Below are 25,822 nucleotides of genomic sequence, written 5' to 3'. Positions count from 1 at the left end.
CAAATGCTAAAAGCGTTAAATTAAACCTGCACACGGATGCCGAAGTAAGTCCACAGCAAAGACATACCAGGTGCCACACATTTTATGAATAAAGTTCAGAGGAGGTAATCACGTGCGGCGAGACCCATCCATTCATACTCGCAAAGGATGAAGGGGGTTAAGACCTCCAAGCTGGTGTGCCCCCAGCAGAGCTCCCCGAGGGACCAGGCGATTAAGAGTGAGTTAAAGCCGAGACACCAGGGCGCCTCAAGGAAGAACCTGCGGCGGATGAAGGTGCACAAAGCGCTAGACCTGGGAGTGCTGCCCGCCGAGACGCCGTCTTCGCTGCTAGCCTGACCTGTGAGGTAAGTGCCCATGGGTAGCTCCATGGGCCCCTGCACACCTGGGCTCAGAGTGGTATTGTGAGGCGTCTCCAGCCTGACATTCATTGAAAACTAGGGGTGGGCAGAATTTGCGTAATCGCTTAACGCAAATGTCCGCAAAACGGTAAAAAATCTCTGCGAACACGCAGAAATTCTGCAAACACACGGAATTGCTTGTTCGCTATGCTTTTTTCCTGTTCGCAATTGCTGTTTGCTTGCTTGGGGGGAAATATCTAGCAAACACGCATTTTGAGAACCAGAGCAATCAAAAAATGTGCGAAGTCGCAGAACTTACAATTTTGCGTTCTCTGTGGAACGTGAAATTACCCAAATTCTGCAAATTCCGAGAGCGGAACAGAATATATCGCCCAGGCCTAGTGAACACGGCAGGCACCGCGTATACAGCCTCCGCCACGCGAGGGAGGCGCTGCGTGACACACCCGTCACACGACCGTCCACAGTCTATGGGCACACGCACAGAGTCAAACATGCACAAGCACACACCCTTGTACATTCGTATACAGTCACATATGCATCGCAAGCAAATGCGCATTCTTATGTAGATGCGTTAGTCTTGTATTTTACTATATGCACATACAAACAAACTTGTCTGCACCTTCACAGGAATACATACATGTATTCAAATCTATGTTTACCATCAGTACAATCAGGTATACGAACATGCACAAACTGGTATCAATCTATCTGATGGGGTGGGGGAAGATGTATGGTGGGAGCCCCGGTGAATTCCAAACAAGCAGCACTGAAAGCAATCACTTTCGCGATCGCTATTGTAAAAAAGCGAACCATATGTTTTCAATTATCGCTCCTGTGTATGGGCAAAATAATTGAAAACGTATGGGCTTTGGTGCGCGTAACAGACACCAATAGGCCATGGGTGGAGCTACGCGACCGCCTATGGCCTAATGCGTGTTCTGTTAAAAAACAACACGCATACAAAGCCCAATCAAAATAGACCATAGGAATTGAACACGCACGAGCGTGTGGAATTTCCAGGTCCATTTTGAAAACCCCTACAAAACGGCTCGCCTGAGCGAGCACTGCTGCGCAGTGCATCACGGGCGGCGAACCCTAAAAAGGCAGGCATACAACCCGTTCCAATTCAGTACTTTATTCCTCCAAGTTAACGAACGTTCCACGCGTTCTGGTCCACTTGCCTTGCTCACTACCAAGTCTGTCATTTCCATCATAGTCACTGGGATACACCCATAATCGAACGTGAAAACAGATTCATCATTACAGTGTATAATCGAAGAACCAGGATGTTTAATAAACACTGGTTGTTTCCAAGTTTCAAGAAAAAAATGTTACGTTATTACACCATTCTGAAAATATTTCTTCGTTTGATGTAAAGATTTTAAAATACATTCCATAATCCTTGTAGATCTCAATGTCTATCACAAACATGGTGGTAGAAATAGGTCTAAAGCTTCCAGTACAATACCAAAGAAGGACATTCAGCATACAAAGGGAGGTTTACAAATTTATAAAGCATACATCATAATCATGGTGTTCAAAATGCGAAAATTCAACACATGATATGAGCATTATAAAATTATAACGTGATCTATACTGGTTTCACTCTCGATCCAGCCCTGCCAAGTACTGTGCATCAGGAGTGAGGCTAACACATCTTAGCGTGATACACTGCACTAAAACACAAAGTCACACATTTATAGCACCTCACACAACCGGCGCTGACATGCAGACACAAGCAAGTGAGAGCACTGGCCAAGCACTTCATGATGAGCACCACACACTGCTTTTGCAGAGTGTGCGATTGCAGCACTAGTACTGCACACTGGGACAGAAAAGTAACCTTTCATGCGTCGACTCAGGGGTGGTGGGGGCTCAGACAGCTACACTGGCAGCAACTATCAAAGCTACTGCAAGACCCAGCCCCAGGTGTCCGCTGCAGCAATCATGTGACATGGTGTCATATACTGCAACAAATTGCATGTCCATTTCCCAGACTGACACTCTCTCTGTTGAGTGCAGGTTGCGGCAGTTATGTTTCTTTTTAGTTTGCTGTTTCCTGCTGTGCCACAGGAATTGCTGCCTATGCATGCGGAGCGCGACGCTAGTATGCACAATCATTGGTCGCAGAGAGGTGGTCGCACAGTCTCATCACAGAGGCAGGATCGGCATGTGAGGTGAATATACAACCGGATCGGACTACCTCTGAGAACCCGAGCAATCAAAAAATGTGCGAAGTCGCGGAACTTACAATTTTGCGTTCTCTGTGGAACGCGAAATTACCCAAATTCTGCAAATTCCGAGAGCGGAACGGAATATATCGCCCAGGCCTAGTGAACACGGCAGGCACCGCGTATACAGCCTCCGCCACGCGAGGGAGGCGCTGCGTGACACACCCGTCACACGACCGTCCACAGTCTATGGGCACACGCACAGAGTCAAACATGCACAAGCACACACCCTTGTACATTCGTATACAGTCACATATGCATCGCACGCAAATGCGCATTCTTATGTAGATGCGTTAGTCTTGTATTTTACTATATGCACATACAAACAAACTTGTCTGCACCTTCACAGGAATACATACATGTATTCAAATCTATGTTTACCATCAGTACAATCAGGTATACGAACATGTACAAACTGGTATCAATCTATCTGATGGGGTGGGGGAAGATGTATGGTGGGAGCCCCGGTAAATTCCAAACAAGCAGCGCTGAAAGCAATCACTTTCGCGATCGCTATTGTAAAAAAAGCGAACCATATGTTTTCAATTATCGCTCCTGTGTATGGGCACAATAATTGAAAACGTATGGGCTTTGGTGCGCGTAACAGACACCAATAGGCCATGGGTGGAGCTACGCGACCGCCTATGGCCTAATGCGTGTTCTGTTAAAAAACAACACGCATACAAAGCCCAATCAAAATAGACCATAGGAATTGAACACGCACGAGCGTGTGGAATTTCCAGGTCCATTTTGAAAACCCCTACAAAACGGCTCGCCTGAGCGAGCACTGCTGCGCAGTGCATCATGAGGGGCGAACCCTAAAAAGGCAGGCATACAACCCGTTCCAATTCAGTACTTTATTCCTCCAAGTTAACGAACGTTCCACTCGTTCTGGTCCACTTGCCTTGCTCACTACCAAGTTTGTCATTTCCATCATAGTCACTGAGATACACCCATAATCGAACGTGAAAGCAGATTCATCATTACAGTGTATACTCGAAGAACCAGGATGTTTAATAAACACTGGTTGTTTCCAAGTTTAAAAAAAAAATGTTACGTTATTACACCATTCTGAAAATATTTCTTCGTTTGATGTAAAGATTTTAAAATACATTCCATAATCCTTGTAGATCTCAATGTCTATCACAAACATGGTGGTAGAAATAGGTCTAAAGCTTCCCGTAAAATACCAAAGAAGGACATTCAGCATACAAAGGGAGGTTTACAAATCTATAAAGCATACATCATAATCATGGTGTTCAAAATGCGAAAATTCAACACGTGATATGAGCATTATAAAAATATTACGTGATCTATACTGGTTTCACTCTCGATCCAGCCCTGCCAAGTACTGTGCATCAGGAGTGAGGCTAACGCATCTTAGCGTGATACACTGCACTAAAACACAAAGTCACACATTTATAGCACCTCACACTACTGGCGCTGACATGCAGACACAAGCAAGTGTTTCCTGCTGTGCCACAGGAATTGCTGCCTATGCATGCGGAGCGCGACGCCAGTATGCACAATCATTGGTCGCAGAGAGGTGGTCGCACAGTCTCATCACAGAGGCAGGATCGGCATGTGAGGTGAATATACAACCGGATCGGACTACCTCTGTTGGTGCGTCCACAGGAATTTTGTGACGGCCCAGGCTCACTCAGCTCTGTGTGGATCATTTTGCTCTTCTGATTTTATTACCAATATTAGGTGCTAAGCCACCCGCACAAGGTGCTTCCCATACATTGCCGCTCTACAGATTTCACGGAGAAATACATTCACATCTGTTTCAATCCAATGATAGCAAAGTTACATCCACAACACCATCTATTGTTGTGAATGCATCTAGGACCCTAATTAAATATTCCTGATTCACGTCTTCATGCGGTTATGATAAATCATGTCCTAATGAAGACATACGAATCTTGCCCATATTCAGTAATAGCCCACGCAGCCCAAATACGGCAAGGCTACTTCCTTAGATTCCTAGAGAGCACAACGAGTTCTTTCGACACAACAAACCTTCAGCAACCTGGGAATTCCCCATAACTTTGTTTTGATTTGTCACTGAACTCCTGCGAGCACTAAAGGAACAGTCTTAGTGACATCTTTTATTGACGTCTTATGTCCAACCTTACGTCAAACACGGCACCTTCCAGGTATAAATATACCAACACTTGCCTTAAGCAAACACACAGTGGTGTGGAGCAGAGCGGCTATCTACTTATCCGAAGCCCAGCTGATGCGAAAGCCGAAGGAAGCCGTCCCTCCCCTTTGACACACTGGAGAAGCTGCCTTTTCTCACGCCGAGAAATCCAGCTCTGGTGTTTCCAGTCACCTTTGCAGGTTACTGGGAGATCAAGTCCTGAGAAACGAGATACAAGACCTCCTTCACTCTATAACCAAGGTACGGAGATGATTCAAACCTTAAAGAGAATTCTTGATTCAGATTCTTGGCAAAACCCACTTAACTTAAAGCTGCAACTTACTTACTCCTTCCCACGTATAAGGCTTAGGTCAGGTACACCGGGGTAGGCGTATCCAGTTGAGTTTGTTAGTCAATGTTTTTATGTATGTAAATATTTTATCCATTTTAAAGTATCATATGGCTAAGCAACCATATCAATGCTTTTACAGTATTATTTCATAATACTCCTTTTACTGTACCACCTAACTTCATGATAAGTATTGCAATTGTGGCAATTCGTTTCTCTTGCATGAGAAAGAAGACTGCTCAATAAAATAACACCTTTTATTGAAAACGCCTGTCTCTCTATTTCTCTGCACCCTGGTGAAATTAAGCATGCACGATTGACTGAGTGAAATAGCTGTCTATTGTTTTCACACGACTCTGGAGATACACTCCTTATTTTGGGGAGCAAAGTTGTCATGTTATATGGTTGTCAGAAGCTAACCCCTTCTGCTCAACACCCGCTCGGTCCACAAACACGCAACAGAACTCTGGGACCTTCTCGACACTGCGTCACCGGACATCGCCTTCATCTCTGAAACATGGATGAACACATCATCAGCACCCGACATCGCCATAGCCATACCGGACGCTTACAAGATTACCCGTAAAGACCGCACCAATCAAACAGGAGGAGGCATCGCCATCATCCATAAGAACACCATCAAAATCACGACCAGCTCTACTGATATTTTTGCAACCGCCGAACATCTCCACTTTCAGATTCACACCGACCCTAGGACCACACTTAGAGGCACCCTCATCTACAGGCCTCCAGGTACCCGCAGTCAATTCAGCGATGACATCACCGACTTCGTCAGCCCACATGCCCTCGCCTCCGAGAACTACATTCTTTTAGGAGACTTCAACTACCACCTTGAAAACAAACACGACAGCAACACCACCACCCTTCTGGGCAACCTGGCCAATCTCGGACTCAAACAACTTGTTGACACCCCCACCCATGTAGCCGGACACACGCTCGACCCTATCTTCACCTCCTGCAAGCACATCTCCTTCGATCGCACCACAGCTCTCCACTGGACGGACCACAGTTGTGTTCACTTCAGCTACAACACCACCCTGACCCACAACCGCCCACAACCTATTCCTCGGAGAAACTGGAACAAAATCACCTCCGACCAACTCCTCACATCACTAAACCATAACCCTCCAACCCTCTCATTGGGACCCAAACCAAGCGGCCACCAATCTCAAGCAATGGATCACCCACAGTGCTGACGAATTAGCACCCCTGAAAAAACACCAGTTCAAATCAGCCAGCAAAAAGGCTCCCTGGTTCAATGATGACCTTAAAAAATCCAAGAAGCTATGCCGCACCCTGGAGAAAACATGGAGAAAAAACCCAACCACCGACAACATGTCCACCCTCAAAGCAGCCACCCGCAAACACCACCAACTGATTCGATCCACCAAGAAATCAGCATTCAAGGATTGTATCGACAACAACACTCACAACAGCAAGGAACTTTTCAACATGGTCAAAGAATTCACCAACCCCACCGCAGCATCCAACGACATCACTCCCTCCCAAGACCTCTGCTGATGCGTTATCTTCCTTCTTCTACAACAAAATTGCTGACATCCACAACAGCTTGAAAATACTCCCAGCAATCAACCCCCCCCACCCCCATCAGATCCCACTCCGCCAACTAACAACCTTACCGCCTGGAACCCAATCACCACTGAAGACACCATCCGCCTAATGAACTCCATCCACTCTGGCTCGCCAACTGACCCCTGCCCCCACCACATCTTCAACAAAGCTGACTCCATCATCGCACCCCATCTCCGTGATGTTATCAACTGCTCGTTCAACTCTGCCACCTTTCCAGAAAGCTGGAAACACGCCGAACTCAGCGCCCTTCTAAAGAAACCCACAGCAGACCCCTCTGACCTTAAAAACTACCGACCCATATCCCTCCTCCCATTCCCGGCCAAAGTCATCGAGAAAGCCATCAACAACCAACTCGCCGCCTTCCTTGAATCCAACAACTCCCTCGATCCATCTCAATCCGGATTTCGAGCCAAACACAGCACCGAAACCGCCCTCATTGCAGCGACTGACGACATCCGAACACTACTGGACAACGGTGAAACAGTGGCCCTCATTCTACTCGACCTCTCCGCCGCTTTCGACACAGTCTGCCACAGCACCCTTATACAACGCCTCAGCAACATCGGAATACATGGAAAAGCCTTGGACTGGATCACCTCATTCCTCGCTGGAAGAACCCAGCGAGTCCGCCTTCCCCCTTCAAATCAGAGGCCACCGAAGTCATCTGCGGAGTACCACAAGGATCTTCACTCAGTCCCACCCTCTTCAACGTCTACATGAGACCACTTGCCTCCATCACGCGTCAACACAACCTTAACATCATTTCTTACGCAGACGACACCCAGCTAATCTTCTCCCTCACCAAAGTCCCTAACACCGCCAAAACCAATCTTCAAGAAGGCATGAAAGAAGTAGCCGAATGGATGAAACTTAGCCGCCTAAAACTCAACTCAGACAAAACGGAGGTGCTCATCCTAGGATCCTCCCCCTCAGCCTGGGACGATTCTTGGTGGCATTCCGCTCTGGGCACAGCACCCACACCCACAGACCATGCACGTAACCTTGGCTTCATCCTAGACTCCTCTCTTTCAATGTCCAGACAAGTCAACGCAGTCTCATCCTCCTGCTTCAACTTACTCCGCATTCTCTAAAAGATCTTCCGTTGGATCCCCCTCGAGACAAGAAAGACTGTCACCCACGCACTGGTCACGAGTCGACTGGATTATGGTAACACACTATACGCCGGAATAACAGCAAAATCACTGAAAAAACTCCAACACATCCAAAACGCATCAGCGAGACTAATATTAGACATCCCTCGCCAAAATCACATCACCGGACACCTAAAAGACCTCCACTGGCTTCCCGTCAACAAAAGAATTACATTCCGCCTTCTCACCCACGCACACAAGGCCCTCTACAATCTAGGACCCGAATGCCTCAACACTCGACTGTCCTTCTACAAACCCACCGCCAACTAAGATCGTCCAATCAAGCCCTCGCCGCTGTCCCGCGCATCCATAAATCCAACATGGGTGGCAGATCCTTCTCCTTCCTTGCCGCCAAGACCTGGAACTCACTCCCCACTCACCTCCGCCTTACTCAAAACCACATCTTCTTCAGAAAAGAACTTAAAACCTGTCTTTTCGACAAATAATGAACCCCTTACCCAAGCGCCTTGTGACCCTCTGGGTGAGCAGTGCGCTATACAAATACCTGAACTTGAACTTGAACTTGTCTAAATCAGGGAAGTTAACCCCTCCCTATTCATTCGAGAAAGTTTCTAGTGACCTCTGAGCTAGCTGGCAAAAACTAATTAAGTCTAACATAGTCAGTAGAGACCTAGATGACCTCAGTCCTACGTCTACACTGCTGTTTATGTTATTTCAATGCACAGAGCCTATTGGGAATATAGGAACTACACTACATGGCGCCCAAAGTTTGGTAAGGCGATAATCTAACGCAAGATACTAGAGTAACTCAGTCGTGCTTTTCACACAGACCCCTTTCTCTCGTAAAAACTCCAATAGACGTCTGGAGTGGGTGAAAGGTTAATATCCGCCGAAACTTAGTAGGATGAGAATCCTATGTATTAGTTTACGGTCAACGTTAAAGGATACAGTGTTCCAAAATATTGTGCACCTAATCTTTGTTTCCTCAAAACTTGCTCTGCAAGAAACTTTCATTAAACAATGTCAAATCACGGCGACAATAACGACACCGATGAAGCCGCATTAAATGCGAATCAACCGGGTGTCGACCTTTCAGGGTTTAATGAAGATAACGACCCGGATGCAATACTCATTCCGGCCAATATAAGAAAAACCATAACTAAAAAACTTATAGAAAATGGGGTATCACCAAGAGGTGGTACAGTTGTATTTGTGGTAGGGGCACATGAGTATCGGCAGACAGAGGTATTCTATTCCTGGATAACTTTTCCAGCAGCACATACTGTGACACGTGAGTTCCACTACTATAAAGTAGCAGAATCTCCAGAGGAATACTCTCCTTTCGAGGAAATTGAAATTCCACTAACATACCAAGAGCACCTGCTCTTATTTAATGGCGCCCTAAAACATCAAAATCACATCACCAGGCTCGGTCCACTAGGTAGACCAGGAGCCACGTGGCCGGTTCTAGCTAGCTACACACCTCACCCAGACATTGAAGAAATGTCAGACAGAGAACTTTTAGTTCAGTTAAAACAACTAATTAAAATACATAGACAATTGGTCCAATATGTCATGCGGACTTCAATAGTCCAACCTGCAATTAAAATTCCTCAAAACACCCCTCATCAGGGGAATACAAATAACCACAGAATATTCAATCATGTCTTGGGAAAACACCTGCAAAACGGGAACAAATTCCTTTTTGGTTAGCTCAAAAAATCACTCAGATAGAGTCCGTTTTTCCTGATTGTACCCCTCACGAAAAGCACAGAATTCTGACTATCTGTCTCCTGATGGGGATCGCACCACATGTGGAGGACTGTGACACTTGGGGCACGGTCTTTGCTTCTATCTACACAAAAACACATGGTGTTCCGTCAATGGCAGTTATACCAGATGTACTAAGACAGATTCAAAACAAATACGGTCCAGAACCTGCTTTAACTCTGGGTATGAAATTACTGAAAGACTTCAAGCAGGTCTCGGCTATATTATTAGCCAACATAAAAGGAGAAGCAGCATGTGTGGCAATCCGACAAAAATTGAAGGAAACAGATATAACAGACCAACCTTTTGAGCTTGCTAAAATAATTGAAAATGCTATGAAGGATTAGGCAGAGATAGTTTGGGTGGTAAACGAGTAAAAACCCAACCAATTGAAAATCCTGAAAAAACCTTTATTAAAAAAAAATATCAATTCTCAAAAGAAGAAATAGGAGGGTAATAAACAAACTACTCCTCGAGAAAAACAATTTCAGTCCAGAGGAAGGTCTCCCCAACGTAGAAATAAATCTCCAGGAGGAGGAGACAAGTCTCCCCAAAGGGAGCACTCTGAAAAAAGATATAACCTTAGAGCAGGGGTCGAAAAATCCACTCGCCCGCTCGCATTTGCGAGCCTGATTCAATTAGGGTGAGCTATTTTTGGGTCCTACTCGCCCTTTCTGGTGAGTAAGAAAAACTGACTTTTGACTTCTTGCTCCGAAAGCAGAGGAAATGTGACAAGATAGCAAGATTTAAAGGCATCTTTATTGCTCACAAAGTGAAAGCGCACTAAAAAAAATGCCTATAGATCTTGTTAACTTGTCACATTTGCTCCTTCCAGAAACTGAGGTCAAGTGCATTTCAGTTAGGTCGAATACATATTTTAGGTTACTAGACCTGCAGGTCTAGTAAAAATTAAATGATTTTTCGAGTCCTGCCTTAGAGATAGGGATAAATTAAGAAAACCTGAAAGATATCAAGATATTGATACACGTCCCTCTCGATCTTTTCAGATTTCCTCACAGAAATCGGAAAGAAGAGGACGGTCAGAACACAAGGAAGAGCACGTCAAGTCCAAAGACAAAGAACCTGCTTATCAAAGTAAAAAATCACAATTTCACAGAAAGAAGGTAGCAAGTATTAAAATTAAACATGCCGAGAATCCTGAGGACACAACTGAAAAACGGAGAGTGGGCCCAGACAATGCTAGACAGCGCAGCAGGAGTGACCATAGCTCGCAAGAACCTGATGAATCTTCTGGAGACAGTGGACACGAATGAATACATTCAGGTGGAAACTGCAGACACGCAAGTTAGCGTGCCCCATAAACTATATGAAATAACATTACCTATAGAGGGAGATAAAACTAGGAAAATAAAAGGTCTCTTTTGGGAGAATCTTTCTAAAGGCTATGACATCCTGTTAGCTGAAAAAGACTGCCCACCAGAGTTTGTCAGGGAGTGCCCTCATGGCGAAGAACTGATTATGCCTGCCTTCTCAAATCATATCCCGATTCATAAAAAATACACACTTGCAAGAAAATGGGCAGTGGCCCAAGCTCCTGCTTTATATAAAAATCATGTAGGATGGGATGAGGACTCTCCTCACCCCAAAAAAAAACAACCTACTGCACAAAGGCAGGACCCAGTAAAACAAGAAGCTAAAAAGCAAGTCAGGGAGATCTTAGATGAACTTGAATATCAGGGGGTGATTGAAACATGCACCTCACAAATGTACAATCCTTTGTTTCCTGTCTCCAAGCCAGACGATTCATATCGTCTAGTTTTGGACTACAGACATTTAAACTCCTACTGTAAAACTTTTGCAGTCCAAAACTCTCACAGTGCAGCACTTATGAATAACATTGTGCGCAATAAATATAAAACAACATTAGATATCTCTAATGAATTCTTCTGTCAAAACATTGCACCTGAAAGCAGGTATTTGACCGCTTTCTCAATAACGGGGTCACAAAAACAATTTTGCTGACTCCCACAGGGATTCAAGAATAGCCCAGGATTATTCTCAGCAAGGGTAACAGAATTACTACAAATGTATGATGACGAGGCATTGTCCTATGTCGATGACCTCTATCTTACAGACGATGACCTGGAGACTCACTTGAAAAGAGTGAACACCATAATACTTGGGTTTGCACTCGAAGGTTACAAATTCAACTTTAAAAAGTCAAGAATAGCCCATCTAACTGTCCTATTTTTAGGATATGAATTATCAAGTGAAGGCAAAAGCCTAGCAGACAATTTCCTCGAGAAATGTGCAGTACTCCAAGCACCTAAAACGCTGAAGAATTTACAATCAATACTAGGTTTCCTGGATTTCGGAAGAACATACATTCTAAATTATGCAGAGAGGGTTAAACCTCTCTACGAATTAATAAAACCTGACTTCAAACCAAATAATTGGACTCAAAAACACACAGAAATTTTGAGATCATTACAGACAGACATGTTAACTAAAACCAAACTGCAAATACGCGCAAACGAACGCAATCTGGTAATCCGAGTCATCCCAGGAAGATGCGGATTCACATACCTGACCTCTAATGAGGGAGAAACGGTACCAATAGCTTACAAATCACATTTGTATACTCAAGCTGAAATGAAATTCTGCTCGACAGAAAAAATTCTGACAGCGGTTCAAACTGCTGTAGCAAGAGAAAGAGCCCTAGCCCAAGGCAAGAGGATAACGGTTTTTACAGCAGAATCAGCCATTGAGGCATTGAGAAGCCCACGCAATCTAAATGCTGTGGCATTAGATCCGAAATGGATACAATGGGAAAATTCTCTTGCTGCAGAAGACGTGAAACACTATTTTGATCCGAATATGAAAAAGCTAGAAAATCTGGAATTCGAATATGAATATCCTCTGCCGACCGAAATACTGCCTCTAGAACAATACACCTGTGTAATCTACACAGACAGATTTGCACAACATTTTGTTGTGAAAAAGCAAATTTACAACAACGCGTGCGCGATTGTTAAAAGTCGTTGGCGCTTAGGTAAATTCAGACCAATGGTCACTAAAACAGAATCATTCAGAAACTGTACAGCTCAGCGAGCTGAAATAAGATCCCTAAAGATGGCGCTTGAAAATGCCGATCGTGAATTCCCCACACTAATAGTGTGCGATTCACATTACTGTGTCCAATCTTACAATAAGAACCTGCAGACTTGGATTCAAAACGGTTACAAAGGTGTCACAATAAAGCATAAAAAACTTTGGGAACAAGTAGTTCTTTTGCAGAAAGAACTACAAAAGACTCATGTGATACACACACTGAGTTATCGACGTGATGGCGTTCACGTTGCAGGGAATTCATTGGCTGATAGAGCCACAGCGGCGGCTGGTCAACCGGCTTCCGAAGCCACTAAAAAGCGTTCAGAAAAACAAATAGATGGAGAAACCATGCTGGCAGTAAAAGCCTCATTAAAAGGCGACTATGCGGCATTACCTCTCAACTATCCACTCAAAAATACATACATAATTGATGCAAACTCCGTTCCGTTTGCTCGAATCCCTGAAGTGGGGGATAGAATAATTCCAAACACGAACCGGAGAATCTTCTTGATACAAGAAGCACACATGGAATTGGGTCTGAGGCACCAAGAGATCTTGAAATCTCTCATAGAATTACAATCACAATACTGGTGGCTGGGGATGAGCGAAGAAATTTACAATTTTGCTATAAATTGTGAGGACTGCAACAGAGATCGCAGTTGTGAACCGGACAAGGCACCAGCCCAGACACCACTATTAGACAGCATCAGGCTATCTATGCGCAGATGTCCGACTGGACAAATGCGGTCCCATAATTATTAAGACTAGGATTCACTAAAGATGTGGCCCCAGCGCTCGGCTGACGCCAGAACTGTTATAAAAGATTTGCGAGTCTTTATCAGCACATACGCAATTGGCATGCTACATTCTGATCAGGGTCCTGCGTTTAGCTCTTGAGCTTACAAAGAGGCCATGAGCAGCATGGGCCTTGCATTGTGGTACTCTTCTCCCTTCCATCCTGAGGGAAATGCGGTTGTGGAAAGAATAAACCGTGACATAAAGCAATCTATAACGGCGAGGGTATTAGGTTCGGGTGATGGGTGGGTCAAACATCTAACAAGTGTCCAACGTAGTCTTAACAATCTGCCAAGAAATTCTCTAAAAGGTTTCACTCCATACGAACTATTGTGCGGCACTAGAATGAAAATCCAGGACTTAGATAGTCATACTTCAGTGGTAGAAGAAAAAACCTGTGATATCAAAGATTATGTGGCTGTTTTACAGGACTTGAATGAAACAAGAAAAAGTCTAAGTAACATAAAGTCTAAGCCAACAACCACTGAAGAACCACCTGTCCCAGCAAGACCTCTCTGGATTCCAAAGATTGGGGTTCTGGTCAGAGAAAAGATCGCGGTGAAGAAGGAATGTGGGCCTTCTTACAGAAAAGCAGTACCTGTCTTAGCTGTCAGCGGAACAAGATCAGTAGTACTACCGCCACTTGCTGGTAAAAAGGAAAACAGAGTTGTTTCCATCGACCTGGTGAAGCCACAATCATGTGGCCAATAATAAGTAGTAGGCCCAGTGGACTCCCACGAAACAGCAGAAGACCAAATCTTGCTACAATCTAAGAGGTTCAAACTGAAAGACTAATCACTTTCGACCACTATGGTCATCAGTATCTGCATAAGTCGGCGAATCCTAGAAATGTTTTTACTTATAATCAGTGGGAACATTGTCCAAATCCACCAATAGGCAGTTCTAAAACGTTTTATGAAAAATTCCCATACTTTTCAGGGTTTAATCACACTGATCCAGAAATGTTTTATTTCAAGGTGTTAAATAAGACAGGAATGAAAAACATGCTGACAAATACTAAATTGATTTATTCTGAAAATGTTTATGACGAAATGTGAACATTTAGTTTTGAGTTTTGGAAAAACAACATTGAAACAAAAACCATTTGGGGAACAAAAGAATGGCAGGTACAAGGTCTAGAAGCATTATCTCTAGCCTGCATGATCCCAGAACAAATATTCTTCCTGAATGACACAATTCAGCAAACAACCTGTTTTGGCTTAGCCAAGATAAAAGATTTAAACAACCCGTCTATACCAAAACCTATGCCTGATAGAAGTACCACTACAGATGAGGGGTTAGACGTGTCCCATATTTTTAAACAGAACAGAACAAATCCTGATTGGAAAAAATGGTTGATCTGGCCCATAGACACAAATAACTGTCAAAATAGATTCCTGAACAAAATACAAGGGTTCAAACAGACCAGGCCAGACCCTAGATATTTCCAGAGACAACATCCAGGGATAGTAACAACATATAGTGTAGGAAAACTATGCCTTGAGTGGCTACAGAAATCCACACTTCCCGAAATAAAGCAACACTTAACTTTACTTAAAGAAGGTGCTGACTTGCGAGATTTCATAATGGGACCTCGCAAACAGCGTCAAAAACGTTTCATATACGCTGGTATATACGCAGCTTACAATGAAGCTTGGAAATTGAAACAAATTGAAACTGCGGAAAAAATGCGGGAAATTGACGGTATCAATTTGGAGAAATCATTTTCTGTAGTGGACAATGGGTTAACGACTCTGTCCTCCAGAATCTATTCACTGGACAGCATTGTATCATCTGCTATTGATATAATAGAGCAGGACATGCTAATTTTACAACATGGCCAGTCCCAATTACGTTCTATTGTACAGATAGGTTGGATGTTACAAAAGCTGCGTTCAGGCTAGGTGCCATGGAGTTTAATCAACACAACGTCATTGTTTTCTATCTTTAACCTTACTGATAAACAAATCAGTTTGGCAAAGAAAGGAGCAGACTATATGATACTGAAAAACCAAAAACGAGCACCAATATTGCCACATATGCCCTATTTCCACCTTTTCGGAGTTGGCCCAACTTTCACCTACTGTTGTAGACAAATTTTTTACCGGCCTATCAGAAGTAATGTTCTCCCCTAACAACGAGAATAATATTTGAAAAACCGAGCTCACAGCGTTCCCTGAACTCTGAATTTGGCCTTCAGTTTTTGGTAAACAGAACTCCAAAAAGACAGTGACACTATTTTTTTTTTCTACCTTCCCGAGAACAAAATTATTTTCCCCTAATTTCCAAAATATTTACAATTTTTTGGTACATGGAACTCTGCTTAAAGTAGAACTGTTCTTAGAGAACAGAAGTTCTATTTTTAGAGACTCTAAGACAATATTTTGAATCAGCCTCTAGCATATGTACTATGTTATATAACTTTGTGATGAAATGGTCTCGACTTTTTTTTTCTGTATTCAGAGCCATTTCAAAAATGTAATTTTTGGAATTCATTCAGCGTATATTCATATTTGCATTTCCTGAATGATAACTCTGCTTGAAAGCGTACAGTTTAATACTCATTTCGTGTATCTATACCATTTCAAATGCATTTATTGTATTTTGGGGTGGGTTGGAAAACACATGCATACCTATATGTTTATATATTGCTTAGTATTTAGTAATGAAGGACATTATATGTGGAGTGCGTGTTGTGAATGTATCTAGGACCCTAATTAAATAGTCCTAATTCATGCCTTCATGCGGTTATGATATATCATGTCCTAATAAAGACATACGAATCTTGCCCATATTCAGTAATAGCCCACGCAGCCCAAATACGGCAAGGCTATTTCCTTAGATTCCTAGAGATCACAACGAGTTCTTTCGACACACCAAACCTTCAGCAACCTGGGAATTCCCCATAACTTTGTTTTGATTTGTCATTGAACTCCTGCGAGCACTAAAGGAACAGTCAGTTCTTAGTGACATCTTTTATTGACGTCTTATGTCCAACCTTACGTCAAACACGGCACCTTCCTGGTATAAATATACCAACACTTGCCTTAAGCAAACACACGGTGGTGCGGAGCCGTCCCTCCCCTTTGACACACTGGAGAAGCTGCCTTTTCTCACGCAGAGAAATCCAGCTCCGGTGTTTCCAGTCACCTTTGCGGGTTACTGGGAGATCGAGTCCTGAGAAACGAGATACAAGACCTCCTTCATTCTATAACCAAGGTATGGAGCTGATTCAAACGTTAAAGAGAATTCTTGATTCAGATTCTTGGCAAAAACCCAACTTAACTTAAAGCTGCAACTTACTTACTCCTTCCCACGTATTAGGTTTAGGTCAGGTAAACCGGGGTAGGCGTATCTTAGAAGCACCAGTTGAGTTTGTTAGTCAATGTTTTTATGTATGTAAATATTTTATCCATTTTAAAGTATCAAATGGCTAAGAAACCATATCAATGCTTTTACAGTATTATTTCATAATACTCCTTTTACTGTACGCACTTTACTTCATGATAAGTATTGCAATTGTGGCAATTCATTTCTCTTGCATGAGAAAGAAGACTGCTCAATAAAATAACACCTTTTATTGAAAACGCCCATCTCTCTATTTCTCTGCAACCTGGTGAAATTAAGCATGCACGATTGACTGAGTGAAATAACTGTCTATTGTTTTCACACGACTCTGGAGATACACTCCTTATTCTGGAGGAGCAAAGTTGGCATGTTATATGGTTGTCAGAAGCTAATCCCTTCTTGTCTAAATCAGGGAAGTTAACCCCTCCCTATTCATTCGAGAAAGTTTCTAGAGACCTCTGAGCTAGCTGGCAAAAACTAATTAAGTCTAACACAGTCAGTAGAGACCTAGATGACCTCAGTCCTACGTCTACACTGCTGTTTATGTTATTCTAATGCGCAGAGCCTATTGGGAATATAGGAACTACACTACACTATTGGCCACTGTCAAACCTTAATTTTCTGATTACAGCGTGCTGAAATGTAAATAAACATCTATCTGCGGAGAGATTTTAACCCCTTCGCTGCGGGGGGTATTTTCCAGGTGTGCTGGGGGGGAGGGGGCGCGCACGGCGCCCGCATGCTCATGCACGGCGCTCCTGTGACCACAACCGTTCCCGTGGAAAGCTCAGCACAGCAGGGGAATTTTCCCTGCATGCGAGCGTTCCACGGCTCATGAGGAGCTGAGCTCGTCATGAGCACCGGAGCGCCGTGGCATGGAAGGAGTTAATGGAAATAATGTTTTTACCTCTTTTTATTGTTTACGTACCACAGAACAAAAGGTAGTACACGGGACGGGGCTGACTCCAGACTGAAAGCCAATGTGGTGCATTGCAAATGTTACTGAACTGAAGTGTGAACTTGCATGTAGTGTGCGCTGTGGTGCACCCACCCTGTGGCGGTCGCTCACTCAGCTATTAATGATCATTTTTAGGTCGAGCTTTCGAGACTTCTTGTATATACTTTAGTATATACTTACATGTGTATGTACTTTGTGGGCTCTGGAGATCAGCCCTAGGACTTGTCTGCTTCCGCTTAGGGACTTTTTTGGGGGTTCAACTGCCTCTATTTAGCTGTCTTGATAGAAAACAACCAGTAGAGGTCAGTAAAATACCAGAATTCCTTTCTGTGTGTTCAACTGCCTCTATTTACCTGTCTTGATAGAAAACGACCAGTAGAGGTCAGTAAAATACCAGAATTGCTTTCAGCTGAGGGACTTTCTTTTTTTAATTTTTCTTGCAACTGCCTCTATTTAACTTTCTTGATAGATAACGACCAGCAGAGGTCAGTAAAATACCAGAATCACTTTAGCATTCTCTAGATTCCAGTCCATAGAAATAGTCTTCGACGAGCACCAGTAGACAATAATATTTTTTTCAAATCTTGTATTTTCTGTGCTATGACCACCAAAGTCCATGATTTTATATTAAAAACAGAGCATTGGACTATACCATTTCCTGCTGAAACGCAATATTTCCCTCCATGTGTTCCCATACCTGGCGTGACACAGTTTGGTGCTTAATTTCCCTCCATGTTAAAGACCAGTAGATGTTTCAGCACCCAGGCTAAAGTGCTACATATATATATAAGGTCCCAAAGGTGACTGAGCTAAGTCTTTTTGAAATATTAGTGCTTTTCAGCAGTACTAAGATCTTTTTAGAGTTTCTTGTTGCTCCAATGGGTGTTACTTCTGATATTTATATGTTTCAATTGTCTTTGTTGATTTTGCTCGCGAGAAAGTATCCCTCACAGTTGTCGACATGTCACTCATGATTACACTGAATTTATGGAAATGTCACACATAGCAATCTGAAACCTTTCTCAGCGATGTCTATTCCAAACCATGGTAACAGAGGTAAGACTAAACATCTCATTTTCATGTATCATTAAGTCTTACTTTTACCGAATAATGTTTTGTAGGCAATCTCTCATGATTGTGCTCATTGTTTATCAATTGATCTCATAATTCCATTCCCCGTGCGTGCTACAGATGACTATGTAAATGGAGCCACTAGTTTTCAGTACTATAGTTATCACCCTATGAGGAATACATTGAAGAAATTACACAGTACTTTTATAATCACAATTTGTAGCATGATCAGTCATTCTGTTACAAAATGTGCTAAATGTGTAAAAAAAAGTCTGAACGAACAGATTCCTTCATTTGAAAGTTTACTGTGACGAGGACAAGATTCTGTTCCTCAAAACAGGCCGAACTTTCTCATTCCACAGACAAATTGATAATGGCCATCCAACATCACCAGAACACAACATAGGGGCATTAATTACACCGCAATGGGAAAACAGCCATCCTTGAAATTATGTCTATAATATACACCCATGTTTTAATTGCCATCCTCAATTGTATGGCTTCGCTGTAAGATTCACATCAAGCTAACCATGCCCCTGTGGGCTACAAACATCATCAGACAAAGAATCATGTATCCAAATTCACCCTAGTTGCATTATGTTTGCGTCCATAATCAAATGACAGACAGCAAAGTTTCGGAGGGAATCGCCATGAGTCCAATCATCATTCCAATTAATGGTTTAATGTTTTTAGTCGGTTATAGTTAATCACTATCCATTATTGTAAAAATGCCATCATTGTTCTCCTCCTTTTCTGTTCAATCAGGCCCAATACCTATGTGAAAGAGTTTTAAAAATATATATAAAAAACAATGTTTCACAAGAAAGAATCTGTTCGTTCAGGAAGTTTTACCATTTAGAACATTTTTAACAGGATGATGCATCACACTACAAAGTGTAATTATAGAAAGACTATGTAATTTCTTGTTGAAGCAGGGCCAAGACTGACTAGCACATGGCTGCTCCTTGTCTGGATTGGCATGGTGTGCAAAAAGCAGTGGACTACAATGCAGCCCAAGGGATGGTGGTGGCTGAAATTCTCTCAATTCAAGCATTCCTTCCATTACTTAATAATTTGTTGCAGTAGAATCCCTAAGTGCCACAGGTATACCCAGACCTGGGTTCCGCAGTCTCTGTGCCACAGGAATCGAGCTACACCTCAGTGTTGAGGCTTAAATCGTTTAGAAAAGAGTGTTTCCTATTGGAGCCTGAACAAGGATGATATACATAAAGCTGGGGTCTATCCAAAGTGGTATAGTGATGTTTGATGACAGTAGAGGAGTAAGTGGGTGTCCTCCAAGGAATGAACAGGCAGTGCAATGTTACATTAATGAGGGGTCTCAGGATCTTCAGAGTCAGGGAATATGTCTACTCTGAACCCAGATTAACAACATTAATATCTGGTATGTATTCAAAGTCCTGTATATATACAAGGTCTTGTACATAAGAAATCATTTTTCTTTTATTCTTGGGAGTTCCCTTTTAAGCATCTGGATGTAAGAAATCAAAACATAACCATAATGAAGCTGTAAACCCTAATCAAATAAGGCCACTATTAGGCAACTTACCTTTAAGGGCCAGTACAACAAGCTGAGATAAAGCTTACCGTTTCATTCAAAGCTTTAATTAAGTGAAGAGCATCCTTGTAAAAATAAAACAGTCGAACGACTCCTAAAAGAGAAATAAGGAGTTAGAAGAAACTAAGGTGGCATATATTTTCAAACCAAACGTTCGAACAGCATAGTAAGCTTTAGTCTATAAATGGTAATTTTATGTTCATTTGAACATGATCATGCAATTCATATTTCCTGTACTATTGTGAACTTTAAAAGCAATATGGCACTGACCACAAAAACACCATGTAAGAAATTAGATTATTCATAATGCTTTATTTATTTCGGCTCCATAGAACCATAAAAGGTACACTATAAAACATTTGAAATAAATACAAAGAAAGTACAAATTCATTTTTATAAAGTAACGTTTATCATTAATTGGCAAGCTAATGTAACAATTACAGTTCAACAACCAAGGAACATCATATTTTTAAGACCATAAATATTATGATGAACGTTCTTAAAATGAAACATCCTTACTTAAAGGGAACAATCATAAAAATAGATGAAATCATTTTAAAGAGTTAAAAATGTAGTATCAAAAAAGATCAGATCAAGGACTATCATAAATACAATAACCTCACGGGATCACAAATATGCAAAAGGTAATTCTAAGTATTAAAAGGTACCTTCGACCTAATATGCCATGCTGCTGACAAATATCTCGAAATTGAGTACACCATACAGTCTCTGGTGTTGGTTTTACATATCATAAGAACTATGTGACGGTCCTTAAATCTAATAAGTTTGCAAAGAGAGATGAGCCAACGTGATTGGGGTTTAGCATAAGCCTTATATAAAAATAACACATGCTCAATGTTCTCATCAACCAAACTGCCCATCTTGCACACAGTACATGTGTCTCCCTTTTTCGTCCAGCAGCAAGTAAATGTAGCCAGTATCAAATCTAAATTTTAAATAAAGTGCATGTGTAGGGGGATATATCACCATATTCAAATAAGACATGTACTCAAACACACACAAACAACCAGAAGGCATCTACCAGGGTGCGTTGGGATGTTGCAAAAATCTTACCTCAAAGAACAAATGGGCTCATTAGGATGGCGTAACGATTGGTGGCGTTCGTTACGCCATCCTCATGTGAAATCCCCTTGCCATATTATGATGGCGGTGGGTATCGCAGCGCACGCAAAGTCCGTCTGCCGCTTTTCCGCTGGTCGGCAATCGTTGCAATTGCCGGCCGGGCGCAGCTGGGCCACTCATATGGTGGCGGTGTCTAGCAGGCACCGCCAGCCAAATTATGATGTGGGTGGTCTAAAGGCCTTTCCACGGCGGCGATGCCGCCATGGGAAGGCTGACGGGGATTGGCTTTGGGGGACAGGGTGAGGAGGTGCACTTGGGGGGTATCCATAGTACCCAACTACAGTTCCCTGCCAGCAGCTCCGTCTGCAATGGAAAAAGGCCAGGATGAGCCACCAGTATGACGGGTGCATCCTAATTGGGCCGGTGGGACCGCCGCACGTATGGCAGCCGTCCCATTACCGTTATGGTGGCCACCATCATAATGAGGCCCAAACTCCCAAAATGACTTTTTCAGTTTATCCCAGTGGGCTGCAACCAAAAAACAACTACTAACCCCAACTTAAATAACCACGTTTTTATATGAACAAGCCAAGGTTTCTTCCCAACATGGTGATCACCTAAAATAACTCTAATACAATCCCTATAGGGCCCTAAATCCTCATTAGCCCAAAGCCTTATCCAATACAAAATAGGTCTCACTTTAGCAATAGAAGAAATAGGTCTAAGATTTTAATCTAATCTAATAGGGAGCATAGGGGCACTAGTAGGGAGTGCCAGAAAGTTTTTTATACAGGCATTTTCTGCTTTTTCGAGTGCGCCAAGGTTACAATGGCCCCACAAGTCTGTCCCATACAAGGCTCCCCCAAAGGCTTGGTTCCTATATACCTCAATGGGTGGGAGAAATGCCACAAGTAAATTACCTATTGGCAAACCTAATAATGGACCCTGCTCTTTCTTTTAAGGACAAAACACTTTTCTCTACCTCAGCATCCCATCTATGAGAATCTTCTATTCTAGCTCCAAATAGTTGAACTCATCAACCTTATCCAACGTCTCACTCCCTAAAAATACTTTGCTTTTGGTGATCTTCATCTGGGCACCAAAGACAATTTATTGTGTTTTATTACTGTTGATTTCCAAGCCCTTTTCTAAACAATAAGTGTTAAATGTATCCAAAAGAATGGACAGACCACGAGGAGTTTTCAATATAAGCAGGGTGTCTTCTGCAAAGAGAAGCAATGGTATTGTGTAATCTTTCACCTTTAGGGAGTCATTTACAGTGATTAAAAGGTAAGGGATGCAACCATTTATATACAAAGGAAAAAGTGTGGAGGCAAAAACATACCCCTGCCTCACTCCTCTCCTTTTTGGGATGTTCTCTGTCAGTTGCCGAGGTGGGCCCCACTTAACCCTTCCAAATCTTTCCGTATATGAAGCCTGAATTATGATAATAGTTCCCCTGGGATCCCGATCTTGAATGAAACCTCCCTAACTTTTGTCCTGGAGAAAAGATCGAACGCGGCTCAAAGGTCCACTGAGGCAACATACATCAACTCGTTCTCAGTGTCAACTGTCATCCACTTGAAAGACAGGAACCGCACAACCTGATCTATTGTACTTATGTTTGATTTTAATCCCGCTTGAAAATGGGATAGCATCTTGGCTTTGGATATCCAGTCTCATAGTCTGGACAAGATTTGCATACTATAGACTTTTTGTATCTTGTCAATCAGACTTATGGGTCTGTAATTTCCAGGTATAGATTTGTCTCCCTTCTTATTACTGCGTCTTTCCAAGAACTCAGAATTGGAGCTTCAACCATCAAAGCATTTGGCACGGAGTTTATATAGGGGCAACATATCTGGGGTTCACTACGGAATAAGTCTGCAAGAATTCTATCCAAGACAGGGGCTTTGCTGGGCTTATAAGCCTGGATTGCATCTAAAAGGTTTCTTTCAGAGAAAATGGCTTTACCTCATTACCACTTAGTTCTATAGTGCGAGCTGTTAGGAACTCTGATGAAAATGTATTTCCCCGTAAAATGTTGAGAAGTGATTCACCCAGACTTCAGGGGCAAATAGCAGTTGGGGCGCTTGAGATTTTGACACCCACTATGTGAAACCAAATGGCAAACGTTCTTGTTATCTCTATGTTAACTTTATGCCTTACTGTTTCTAGTAGATTATCCCATATACCAGCCTCCCAATGGGCCTTACTAGTTTTGATAGCCCTGGAGTACGTCCCTCGGGCTTCAGTGATCAATGCTCATTGATTGCTCTTTAGGACAGTTATCAGGTCCTTCTTAGCAGTCCTACATGAATCATTAAACCACTAATTCACCCTCATTTGCCAAGGACCCCTTCCACTTTTACAATCTTTCACAAACAAATGACCTATCTTTAGATAAAGATTTTCAAGTACTGTCATGGTCTGGATAGGAGACAAGTCGTGATGCTCAAAATATTGGAGTTGATGTAATACAATCCTATAATTACCAGATACAATGTACCTCCCATTTCACTTTACGTTTATTGTTACATATAAACATAGGACTAGATATAACGTGGGGATCAGGCCATCCTTATTCCCTATCGGTGATTTAGCCCAGTATAAAAAAATGGGAAAATGATCACTTTCATGGTGGTCTATGCTGCCATGTCTTTCATTTCATGGTGAACTCTGTGAAGCGGACACGACCGAGGATTTTCTTTGCGGGACCCGAACTATTATATCCGGGGCACTGCTTCGTAAAACAGACTTTCCATCTGCTAAAATTATGCCTAATACACAAAGAAAGGCTCTAAAGTGAGATCATATAATCATCAGTTGCGAATAATTAAAAGGTTACCAAATAGAATACTCCTTTCTCTGAGATCTAATAATTACCAGTTATGAAATAATAAGAAATTGTCAACCTAAATAGCCTATATTCACTTTTCAAGCCCTGAAGAAGTCCCTGGTTGGGACGAAAGGCATTGAAGGTTCCAAAAGTGATGCTTTCAAAAGTTTTTATAGAATGAATAATAAAGAATAAACTGAAAATTGAACATCGACTTGCTCGTGGAACTAGATCCTTTTTGAACCATTTTCCAAGATTGTTATAAGTTGTGTTTAAAGTGTGCTGGGCTATCATGTGCTATTAAATTGTTGAAGGTTAGGTTCTTTGAATCAGCCTATAATTTGAGGGAGTATAGGGAATTGTGCTTCCAGCCCGTTGTTTGCACCTTTTTCTTCATTAAAATTGATAGGGACTTTAAGACTAGTGCTGGCACCTTATGCTTTGATTCCCATTTTCTTGTCTTTGTCACTTTCATTGTGGTCTATGCTGCCATGTCTTTCATTTCATGCCATGCCCGTACACCTAAAAAATAAAATCAATATGGCTTTAACAATTGACCCTTGTAAACGTAGGCTCAACAGCCAAGTCTGAACGGAAACGACAATTAACAGGCCTGAAGCCGAAAGTGACCATTCTGTCAATTATCTGGAGAGCAGCCAGACTCATTTTAGATGATTTCCTATGGACACTGAGAGAGGGTATCCCAGCACAATCATCTTATTCCTTAATTAGTTCCAGAAAGGGGATATATGGTTCAAAATATAAATTATAATCTCCTGCAATAATTTCATTATGGCTGGAGTTAAAATATAGCAAATATGCATTCAAAATTCTTAAGGTCTGGGAAAGATGTAGAAAAAGATATTGCCCTATTATAAATATTAATTAGCAAATACGACGTCCCAGACTTAGTAGTCAAACTTAGAAATAATAAATCACAGGAATCAATGTTGATTTTCCTAATAACATATTCAAGCGATATTTTAGACCATATAATATGCCCCTTGCGCTGCAATGCTATGGGTTAAGAAGCCCTGCCTATGGACTTTAGAAAGTTCCAAAATCTCTTCAAAAACACATTAATCAAATTTTTAAATAAACAACCCCCAGTCCCCATCATCCATTTTAGTCTGAATCCCAACAATAGTCCAGGAAATAAGATGGAGAGAAGATAATATTTTAGGGGTCTGCTGAAGCCTTGGCACAGTTGATGTGGCATTCTGAGAGTGCATTGTCAAATCAATAACGTTTAGAGACCCCTTAGCATCTAAACCAGGAATAACCTCCTCCTGTCTGGGACATGGGTGGGGCTCGCCCAATTGAGAAAACAGATGAATAGATGCTGAAAATAATAGGGCAGGCAGAGGGGATTCTAAATGGTTTATTATTTAGGGTGGGTGGCTTTCCACTTAAAGAATAATAGCAAACTATTGTCCAGGTGAACTCTCAAAGTTACTAAATCAACCTTAGCTCAATCCTATGGTAGCTGTGATACAAAG

The 25,822-nt window shown here is 42.2% G+C and overlaps 1 protein-coding gene across 2 annotated transcripts in view; it reads right to left on the bottom strand.

The window, feature by feature from the left end:
* WDR93 (WD repeat domain 93) overlaps positions 1–25,822 on the bottom strand; it is a 693,419-nt gene that overhangs the window by 571,191 nt on the left and 96,406 nt on the right. For both annotated transcript variants that reach the window (XM_086958144.1, XM_086958145.1), the window contains exon 4: positions 20,431–20,495. In XM_086958144.1, the coding sequence (XP_086814270.1) occupies positions 20,431–20,495 (65 nt within the window). The remainder of the gene's footprint in view (positions 1–20,430; positions 20,496–25,822) is intronic.

This window comes from Lissotriton vulgaris, chromosome 2_1 (assembly GCF_964263255.1).
Source record: "Lissotriton vulgaris chromosome 2_1, aLisVul1.2, whole genome shotgun sequence".
In the NCBI taxonomy this organism is placed as follows: domain Eukaryota; kingdom Metazoa; phylum Chordata; class Amphibia; order Caudata; family Salamandridae; genus Lissotriton; species Lissotriton vulgaris.
This window is presented reverse-complemented; position numbering and strand designations above follow the sequence as displayed.